Source organism: Brassica rapa, unplaced genomic scaffold, assembly GCF_000309985.2.
Source record: "Brassica rapa cultivar Chiifu-401-42 unplaced genomic scaffold, CAAS_Brap_v3.01 Scaffold0680, whole genome shotgun sequence".
In the NCBI taxonomy this organism is placed as follows: domain Eukaryota; kingdom Viridiplantae; phylum Streptophyta; class Magnoliopsida; order Brassicales; family Brassicaceae; genus Brassica; species Brassica rapa.
Window position 1 is genome coordinate 1 of NW_022610620.1, and position 11,320 is coordinate 11,320.

The 11,320-nt window shown below is 49.2% G+C and overlaps 1 protein-coding gene across 1 annotated transcript; it reads right to left on the bottom strand.

Annotated features, from left to right (window-relative positions):
• Positions 1–2,202: 2,202 nt before the first annotated feature.
• Positions 2,203–7,176, bottom strand: LOC117130801. Its single transcript, XM_033283439.1, has one exon. It carries the CDS (start codon positions 5,632–5,634, stop codon positions 2,203–2,205), a length of 3,432 nt encoding a protein of 1,143 aa, XP_033139330.1. The 5' UTR covers positions 5,635–7,176.
• Between the last annotated feature and the right edge of the window lie 4,144 nt (positions 7,177–11,320).

Sequence of the window (11,320 nt, forward strand, 5' to 3'; positions counted from 1 at the left end):
CAGACACACAAGTGAAGGACCCTAAGATCGGATTGCCCTCGACTGGATTCGTTTGGATATGAACTCCGGAAAGGAGAACTGATGGAACGTTGGGTCGCACAAGGGTTGCGGATGTTCCCTTGATATTCCCGACTTCAATGGCGCTTGATATGACTCACAAGTCCGCCAAGGAAGATCTCGAACTGGTTGCTTGATATGACTCACAAGACCAACTAGTTGAGAAGTGAATTGCTCGGATATGACTCACCAAGACAATCGAAAACAAGTTCTAAAGAGAACAGAGAGTTTAAACTCAGAAACTTAATCCAAAATGATCTGATTTTATTAATGGAATGAAACACTTATTATAGTACAAGTAGGAGACAAAGGGGCTACTTGACTAGAAGTTTGAAAGACAAATAAAATTAAAGACATTTGACTAGAATTTTGAAAGACAAGAGAGAAAGACTCTTCAATTTGCGGACTGGTCAAAGTGACCCTTCGGCTGGTTGAAACCGCGGCCAGGAGCAGGACGGTCGCGGGCCGGTCCGTCTGTTCCGTCTTGTCCGTCTCCTGAACCATCTTCGACCATAAGCGTCCCAAGTCTTCTGAAAGATGAAGAATCTGTGCCTTAGAGAGATTCGGATGATCAAAGTGCATGAACTGATCAAATGGATCGATCAGTTCGTCAATACGGTCGGTACGTTCCAAACGTGCGAGAAGAGAGAAGTCGCGTCCAGTTCCTTGTTCGGCTCGGCCTAAGTTGCTTCTGGACTTGACCGTCAGTCTGAGATTGGCGAGTTGTCCGAGAGAGAGACGATCCAGTACGGTCAGTTCGGCTGATAGGTCGAGGATCCAGTCTAAGCTCCTTCCCGTCCATCCGTGGATCGATCCGGTACACAGCTCGGCCTTGGTTGGGACGATGAACCTCGGTTGGAATGTCCTGATCTTCCTGATGGTCGAGTTCCTCGGACTGAGGCACATCATTCCCTCCCTCTTCAAAGGATTTGTCCACAAATCTGGTATATCTGCCAAGAAAAGGAGATAGATCAGAAACATTAAAACTTGAAGAGATTTCATACTTACCTTCCAAATCAAGCTGGTAAGCATTATCATTGATCCTTCTAAGAATCCGGAATGGACCGTCGACTCGAGGCATAAGTTTGGACTTCCTTTCTTCCGGGAATCGTTCCTTCCTCAAATGAACCCAAACCAAGTCACCTTCTTGGAAAACCAACTCCTTTCGCTTCTTGTTGGCATATCTTTTGTAACCCTCGGTTTTGGTTTCAATGTTGACTCGAACTTGTTCATGAAGCTTTTTGATGGTGTCCGCCCTTCTTTTACCATCTGTACTAACTCTTTCACTCAAAGGTAAAGGTAAAAGATCAAGTGGAGATAAGGGATTAAAACCATAAACAACTTCAAAAGGAGAGAACTTTGTAGCTGAATGCATAGCATGATTATAAGCAAACTCAACATGTGGCAAGCAATCTTCCCAAGACTTAAGATTTTTCTTGACCAAAGATCTAAGCAAAGCAGACAAAGTTCGATTAACAACTTCGTTTGACCATCAGTTTGCGGATGACAAGTTGTGGAAAACATCAATCTCGTTCCTAACTTAGACCACAAAGTTTTCCAAAAATAACTAAGAAACTTAGCATCACGATCAGAAACAATGGTCTTAGGCATTCCATGCAATCTCACAATTTCCCTAAAGAACAGATCAGCAACTTGTACAGCATCATCAGTTTTATGGCAAGGAATAAAGTGAGCCATTTTCGAAAATCTATCGACAACCACAAAGATAGAGTCTCGGCCATTCTTAGTTCTAGGCAATCCAAGAACAAAATCCATAGAAATATCAATCCAAGGATGAGAAGGAATGGGTAAGGCCGAGTACAAACCGTGATTGGATGCTTTGGCTTTGGACTTCTTGCACACCACACATCGGCCACAAATTCTCTCTACGTCCTTCATCAAGCTAGGCCAGTAGAAATGATCATACACGGCCTTGTATGTCTTCTTGATTCCAAAGTGTCCCATAAGACCTCCTCCATGAGATTCCCTGAGAAACAACTCCCTCAAAGAACATTGGGGCACACACAAACGGTTATCATAGAAAAGAAAACCCGAGTTTCGATATACTTGCCATAAGCCACTCTGGAACACTTGTTGAAAATTTCTTTAAAATCCGGATCAGAAGCATACAAGTCTTTGATAAATTCAAAACCGAGAAGTTTTGTTTCGAGGGCTGAATGAAAGAAGAGTATACCTTCGGGACAAGGCATCAGCCACAACGTTTTCCTTACCTTGCTTGTATTTGATGACATAAGGAAATGTCTCAATGAACTCAACCCAGCGGGCATGCCTCTTGTTCAGCTTCTGTTGCCCCTTAAGGTGTTTCAGGGACTGATGATCCGTGTGGATAACAAACTCCTTAGGCCAAAGATAGTGTTGCCACGTTTGAAGAGCTCTTACCAAAGCATACAACTCCTGATCATAAGTTGGGTAGTTGAGTGTGGCGCCTCCAAGCTTCTCACTGAAGTAAGCAATAGGCTTTCTATCCTGCATCAAAACTGCACCAATACCAACACCCGAAGCATCACATTCGATCTCAAACGTTTTAGAAAAGTCAGGAAGAACAAGTAAAGGGGCATTAGTCAACTTCCCTTTAAGGATTTGGAAGGCTTCTTCCTGAGCTTGTTCCCATTTGAACCCAACATTCTTTTTAATGACTTCGGTCAATGGGGCCGCTATGGTACTGAAATCTTGGACGAACCGTCGATAGAACCCGGCAAGGCCGTGGAAGCTCCTTACTTCACTCACGTTCGTTGGACTTGGCCAGTCTCGGATGGCTTTGATTTTCTCCTCGTCCACTCTAAGTCCTTCAGCACCTACAACAAAACCTAAGAAGACCACATGATCTGTGCCAAAAGAACACTTTCCAAGGTTAGCAAACAAATGTTCCTTTCTAAGAACTTCAAGGACAGATTTCAAATGTTTCTTATGTTCATCCATGTTCTTGCTGTAGATAAGAATATCATCAAAGTAAACTACCACAAAATGACCAATGAATGCTCTCAAGATATGGTTCATCAATCGCATGAAAGTGCTAGGTGCATTAGTAAGACCAAATGGCATAACTAACCATTCATACAATCCTAGCTTGGTTTTAAATGCAGTTTTCCATTCATCACCTTCTTTCATTCGGATTTGGTGATAGCCACTTTTCAAATCTATCTTAGAAAAGACACATGAACCGTAAAGTTCATCAAGCATGTCGTCTAGTCTAGGAATGGGATGCCTATACTTTACCGTAATGTTGTTGATGGCACGGCAGTCCACACACATGCGCCATGATCCATCCTTTTTGGGGACAAGTAGAACTGGAACGGCACAAGGACTGAGGCTTTCCCTGATGTAACCTTTCTCCATAAGGTCTCCAATTTGTTTCTCAAGTTCCTTGGTCTCCACCGGATTGGTTCTGTAAGCTGGCCGGTTAGGTAGAGACGCACCCGGAACAAAGTCAATCTGATGTTCAATCCCTCGTACTGGCGGCAAACCCTTTGGGTTTTCATCTGGAAAGACATCCGAATATTCCTGCAAGACATCTAGCAAATCACTCGGAACTTCCGGTGCAAGGTTAGAAGAAGTAGAAGCCATCAGAGATTCTTTGTACACAAGTAAAAGAAAAGGCTTTTGAGAGTGAAGAGACTTCTTAACCTGACTTTGTTTGACAAAGAAGTTGGAGTTCCGGGTTGAGGACTCTGGTTTGTCTGGTTTGATCTCTTGTTCACGGTTCTTTTTAAGTTGGAGCTGGTCTTGATGGACCTCCAAGGGCGAGAGTGGTACAAGCGTGATCTTCTTTCCTTTATGGTCAAAGGAGTGCCGGTTTGTGTAACCATCATGGACGGTTCTTTTATCAAACTGCCATGGACGTCCCAACAGAACGTGACAAGCATCCATGGGAAGGACGTTGCACACAATCTCGTCTTCATAACGACCAATGGTGAGAGGGATCGTGACTTGCTCCTTAACATACTGTTCACCAGTTTCATTGAGCCATTCCAACCTGAAAGGACGAGAAAGAGGTCGAGTAGCTAGACCTAATTTCCTGACAAGAGTATCACTAGCAACGTTAGTACAACTCCCACCATCAATGATCAAGGAACAAACTTTGTCAGAGATTAAACAACGAGAATGAAAGAGATTCTCCCTTTGTTCCTTTTCATCGGTTTTGGGCTGAACACTCAAGGAACGTCTAGTGACCAGTAGTGGTCCATGAGCTGGATAGTCAAAGCTATCTTCATCATCAAAGATCGGCTCAGAATCTGGATCAAAGGACGGATCATGGTCGTTGTCCGTGTGGCCGTTCGCGGGGTCGTCCGTTTTATCGAAGATGGGATCGTTCCATGCCTTCATAGCCACAAGTAATGGTCCGTGATGGGGGTAGTCAAAGGACTCCTCTTCCTTATCAAAGATAGGACCAAGATCCTCCTTGTCTTCTTGTTCATCCTCGGACTCAACTTCACCATTTTCCAAGAGAATCATCACACGCTGGTTTGGACAGTTCTTGGCATAATGTCCTAGCCCTTGACATTTGAAACATCTAATGTCTCTTGCTCGGCCTGAGTCGTCTACTGCTTTTCCTTTGTCATCACGAGTGGAAACATTAGTTTTAAAGGCAGTATGTGTTGTGATAGGCGACTTACCTTTGTCTTGATAGCTTGGCTTAGGAGCATAGGCCGGTTTAGGAGAGTAGGCCGGCTTAGAAGTAGTGGCCGGTTTTGAGAAACTCCTTCTCTTGAGTTGTTGCTCGATCAAGATGGCTTTGTGTAGCATCTGTTCCACACTTCCATACTCTTGAAGCTCCATACGATCTTGGATGTCACGGTTGAGGCCTGAAAGAAAGCGAGCCATAGTGGCGTCCAAGGGTTCATCCGTGTCCGTTTTGGTCATCAAAACTTCCATCTCTTGATAATAGTCTTCCACAGATTTGGTTCCTTGAAGCAAACGTCTTAGCTTCTGGTGAAGGTCACGGTGATAATGGGTTGGCACGAATCGTTTCCTCATCAACAAGGTAAGCTCATCCCATGTCTCAATCGGCCGCTCACCTGTTCTCCTCCTGTGGGTCAACACTTGATCATACCAGTTAATAGCATAGCCAGAGAATTCAGTGGCCGCAAGCCTTACTTTTCTAAGTTCAGAATAGTTTTGACAATCAAAGACATGCTCAATTTTTCTTTCCCACTCTAGAAAAGCATCAGGGTCGTTTTTACCATCAAAAGGTGGAATTTTCAATTTCAATCCGTTCAAACTATCATCAGTACGATTGTTTCTAGCAAATGGATTGACATCACCTGGGTTTCGAGTTCTATGACCTCTTCTAGGCCGGTAAGCGGATCTGACCTCGTCCTCTTGGGCGTCCTCATCAGGAAACTCATCATCTGACCGGGTATTCCTTCGCGGCTGATTGGTTCTTGTCCTTGATCTTGGATGGGACTGACTTACTTGAAGTTCGTCAAGCCTTTGATGGATCTGCTCTAGACCTGTGTTTATAAGGTTAGAAAAAGAATCATTCAAAGCTCGCATCTGAAGATTAGACAGTCCAGCAACTGAATTTCCGGGACGGTTTTGTTCTTCATGGCTACTCATGATTCCTGAAATTTTCTTAAACACAAAACGTTAGGACTAAAAACTCACACTCTCAAGTGTTTGTTCCTCACCCACACACGTGTTTCTCTCGATTTAAAAGTGATCACTCAAGTTTCCACTCAAAGTTCTATGAAGAACAGATCTCGGAATCTGGATGGCCAAACTTAAGCAAAACACACGGGAACTTTTAAAGATAGAAAGATAAGAGATTTGTTTTTGAAAGAATCCGTTTTAACCTCCTCAAAGGCTGGATTTCTCCTCAGCCAGCAGGCTTCCTCTTCCACCACCAATCCACAAAGTAAACTCTTTCTTTTTTTTTTTTTTTTTTATATAATATGGATCTTGCTTGTTTCTTTTTTTTTTTTTTTTTTATAAGTGGATGGTATTGAGGGGCCCGGATTCAAGATAGACAGATGAAGAAGTGTTTAGAAGAAAATGGAAGATGAGAAGATGGATCGAGATAGAGAATACCAGAAGAGTGGCTCTGATACCACTTGAAGGACCCTAAGATCGGATTGCCCTCGACTGGATTCGTTTGGATATGAACTCCGGGAAGGAGAACTGATGGAACGTTGGGTCGCACAAGGGTTGCGGATGTTCCCTTGATATTCCCGACTTCAATGGCGCTTGATGTGACTCACAAGTCCGCCAAGGAAGATCTCGAACTGGTTGCTTGATATGACTCACAAGACCAACTAGTTGAGAAGTGAATTGCTCGGATATGACTCACCAAGACAATCGAAAACAAGTTCTAAAGAGAACAGAGAGTTTAAACTCAGAAACTTAATCCAAAATGATCTGATTTTATTGATGGAATGAAACACTTATTTATAGTACAAGTAGGAGACAAAGGGGCTACTTGACTAGAAGTTTGAAAGACAAATAAAATTAAAGACATTTGACTAGAATTTTGAAAGACAAAGAAGAAAGACTCTTTAATTTGCGGACTGGTCAAAGTGACCCTTCGGCTGGTTGAACCGCGGCCAAGAGCAGGACGGTCGCGGGCCGGTCCGTCTGTTCCGTCTTGTCCGACTCCTGAACCATCTTCGACCATAAGCGTCCCAAGTCTTCTGAAAGATGAAGAATCTGTGCCTTAGAGAGATTCGGATGATCAAAGTGCATGAACTGATCAAATGGATCGATCAGTTCGTCAATACGGTCGGTACGTTCCAAACGTGCGAGAAGAGAGAAGTCGCGTCCAGTTCCTTGTTCGGCTCGGCCTAAGTTGCTTCTGACTTGACCGTCAGTCTGAGATTGGCGAGTTGTCCGAGAGAGAGACGATCCAGTACGGTCAGTTCGGCTGATAGGTCGAGGATCCAGTCTAAGCTCCTTCCTGTCCATCCGTGGATCGATCCGGTACACAGCTCGGCCTTGGTTGGGACGATGAACCTCGGTTGGAATGTCCTGATCTTCCTGATGGTCGAGTTCCTCGGACTGAGGCACATCAACAAGGACAGCCACGGACGTCCTGTGTGCTGACGGACACCCACGGACGTCCGGTGTGTGCTGACGGACACCCACAGACGTCCTGTGTGTGCTGACGGACACCCACGGACGTCCTGTGTGTACTGAACATACAGCCCACGTGGGCCAAAATCACCCGAACAGTCCACGGGAAGCGCTAGTGTGCTGAGTCCAAGGACCAACGTGCTGATATGTGTACTGGTGGACAGCCACGGACGTCATGTGTGTGCTGACGGACACCCACGGACATCCTGTGTGTGATGATGGACACCCACGGACGTCCTCTATGTGCCGACGGACACACATGGACACACACGGACAGCCACAGACGTCCTGTGTGTGCTGACAGACAGCCACGAACGTCCTGTGTGTGCTGGCGGACACCCACGGACGTCCTGTGTGTACTGAACAGACAGCCCACGTGGGCCAAAATCACCCGAACAGTCCACGGGAAGGGTCAGCGTGCTGAGTACAAGGACCAACGTGCTGATATGTGTACTGATGTACAGCCACAGACGTCCTGTGTGTGCTGACGGACACACACGGACACACACGGACAGCCACGGACGTCCTGTGTGTGCTGACGGAAACCCACAGACATCCTGTGTGTGCTGACGGACACACACAGACACACACGGACTACCACAGACGTCCTGTGTGTGCTGACGGACAGCCACAGACGTCCTGTGTGTGCTGGCGGACACCCACAGACGTAATGTGTGTACTGAACAGACAGCCCACGTGGGCCAAAATCACCCGAACTGTCCACGGGAAGGGTCAGCGTGCTGAGTCCAAAGACCAACGTGCTGATATATATAATGATGGACAGCCACGGACGTCCTGTGTGTGCTGACGGACACACACGGACACACACGGACACACAAGGACAGCCACGGACGTCCTGTGAGCTGACGGACACCCACAGACGTCCTGTGTGTGCTGACGGACACCCACGGACGTCCTGTGTGTGCTGACGGACACCCACGGACGTCCTGTGTGTACTGGACAGACAGCCCACGTGGGCCAAAATCACCCGAACAGTCCACGGGAAGCGCTAGTGTGCTGAGTCCAAGGACCAACGTGCTGATATGTGTACTGATGGACAGCCACGGACGTCATGTGTGTGCTGACGGACACCCACGGACATCCTGTGTGTGATGATGGACACCCACGGACGTCCTCTATGTGCCGACGGACACACACGGACAGCCACAGACGTCATGTGTGTGCTGACAGACAGCCACGGACGTCCTGTGTGTGCTGGCGGACACCCACGGACGTCCTGTGTGTACTGAACAGACAGCCCACGTGGGCCAAAATCACCCGAACAGTCCACGGGAAGGGTCAGCGTGCTGAGTACAACGACCAACGTGCTGATATGTGTACTGATGGACAGCCACAGACGTCCTGTGTGTGCTGACGGACACACACGGACACACACGGACACACAAGGACAGCCACGGACGTCCTGTGTGCTGACGGACACCCACGGACGTCCTGTGTGTGCTGACGGACACCCACAGACGTCCTGTGTGTGCTGACGGACACCCACGGACGTCCTGTGTGTACTGAACATACAGCCCACGTGGGTCAAAATCACCCGAACAGTCCACGGGAAGCGCTAGTGTGCTGAGTCCAAGGACCAACGTGCTGATATGTGTACTGATGGACAGCCACGGACGTCATGTGTGTGCTGACGGACACCCACGGACATCCTGTGTGTGATGATGGACACCCACGGACGTCCTCTATGTGCCGACGGACACACATGGACACACACGGACAGCCACAGACGTCCTGTGTGTGCTGACAGACAGCCACGAACGTCCTGTGTGTGCTGGCGGACACCCACGGACGTCCTGTGTGTACTGAACAGACAGCCCACGTGGGCCAAAATCACCCGAACAGTCCACGGGAAGGGTCAGCGTGCTGAGTACAAGGACCAACGTGCTGATATGTGTACTGATGTACAGCCACAGACGTCCTGTGTGTGCTGACGGACACACACGGACACACACGGACAGCCACGGACGTCCTGTGTGTGCTGACGGAAACCCACAGACATCCTGTGTGTGCTGACGGACACACACAGACACACACGGACTACCACAGACTCCTGTGTGTGCTGACGGATAGCCACAGACGTCCTGTGTGTGCTGGCGGACACCCACAGACGTAATGTGTGTACTGAACAGACAGCCCACGTGGGCCAAAATCACCCGAACTGTCCACGGGAAGGGTCAGCGTGCTGAGTCCAAAGACCAACGTGCTGATATATATAATGATGGACAGCCACGGACGTCCTGTGTGTGCTGACGGACACACACGGACACACACGGACACACAAGGACAACCACGGACGTCCTGTGAGCTGACGGACACCCACAGACGTCCTGTGTGTGCTGACGGACACCCACGGACGTCCTGTGTGTGCTGACGGACACCCACGGACGTCCTGTGTGTACTGGACAGACAGCCCACGTGGGCCAAAATCACCCGAACAGTCCACGGGAAGCGCTAGTGTGCTGAGTCCAAGGACCAACGTGCTGATATGTGTACTGATGGACAGCCACGGACGTCCTGTGTGTGCTGACGGACACCCACGGACATCCTGTGTGTGATGATGGACACCCACAGACGTCCTCTATGTGCCGACGGACACACATGGACACACACGGAGAGTCACAGACGTCCTGTGTGTGCTGACAGACAGCCACAGACGTCCTGTGTGTGCTGGCGGACACCCACGGACGTCCTGTGTGTACTGAACAGACAGCCCATGTGGGCCAAAAATCACCCAAACAGTCGACGGGAAGGACCAGCGTGCTGAGTCCATGGACCAACGTGCCTATATGTGTACTGATGGACAGCCACGGACGTCCTGTGTGTTCTGACGGACACAAACGGACACACACGGACACACACGGACAGCCACGGAAGTCCTGTGTGTACTGGCGGACACCCACGGACATCCTGTGTGTACTGAACAGACAGCCCTCGTGGGCCAAAATCACCCGAACAGTCCACGGGAAGGGTTAACGTGCTGAGTACAAGGACCAACGTGCTGATTTGTGTACTGATGGACAGCCACGGACGTCCTGTGTGTGCTGACGGATACACACAGAAACACACGGACAGCCACGGACGTCCTGTCTGTGCTGACGGACACACATGGATAGCCACGGACGTCCTGTGTGTGCTGATGGACAGCCACAGACAGCCACGGACGTCCTGTGTGTGCTGGCGGACACCCACGGACGTAATGTGTGTACTGAACAGACAGGCCACGTTGGCCAAAATCACCCGAACAGTCCACGGGAGGGGTCAGCGTGCTGAGTCCAAGGACCAACGTGCTGATATGTGTACCGATGGACAGCCACGGCCGTCCTGTGTGTGCTGACGGACACACACGGACAAACACATACAGCCACGGACGTCCTGTGTGTACTGACGGACACCCACAGACACCCTGTGTGTGCTGCCGGACACCCACGGACGTCCTGTGTGTACTGAACAGACAGCCCACGTGGGCCAAAATCACCCAAACAGTCCACTGGAAGGGCCAGCGGGCTGAGTCCAAGGACCAACGTGCCTATATGTGTACTGATGGGCAGCCACGGACGTCCTGTGTGTTCTGACGGACACAGACGGACACACACAGACAGCCACAGACGTCCTGTGTGTGCTGGCGGACACCCACGGACGTCCTGTGTGTACTGAACAGACAGCACACGTGGGCCAAAATCATCCGAACAGTCCACGGGAAGGGTCAACGTGCTGAGTACAAGGACCAACGTGCTGATATGTGTACTGATGGACAGCCACGGACGTCCTGTGTGTGCTGACAGACACACTCGGACAGCCACTCACGTCCTGTGTGTGCTGACGGACACACACAGATGTCCTGTGTGTGATGGCGGACAGCCACAGACAGCCACGGACGTCCTGTGTGTGCTGGCGGACACCCACAGACGTAATGTGTGTACTGAACAGACAGCCCACATGGGCCAAAATCACCCAAACAATCCACGGGAAGGGTCAGCATGCTGAGTCCAAGGACCAACGTGCTGATATGTGTACTGATGGACAGCCACAGACGTCCTGTGTGTGCTGACGGACAGACACGGACAAACACATACAGCCACGGACGTCCTGTGTGTGCTGACGGACACCCATGGATATCCTGTGCGTGCTGACGGACACCCACGGACATCCTATGTGT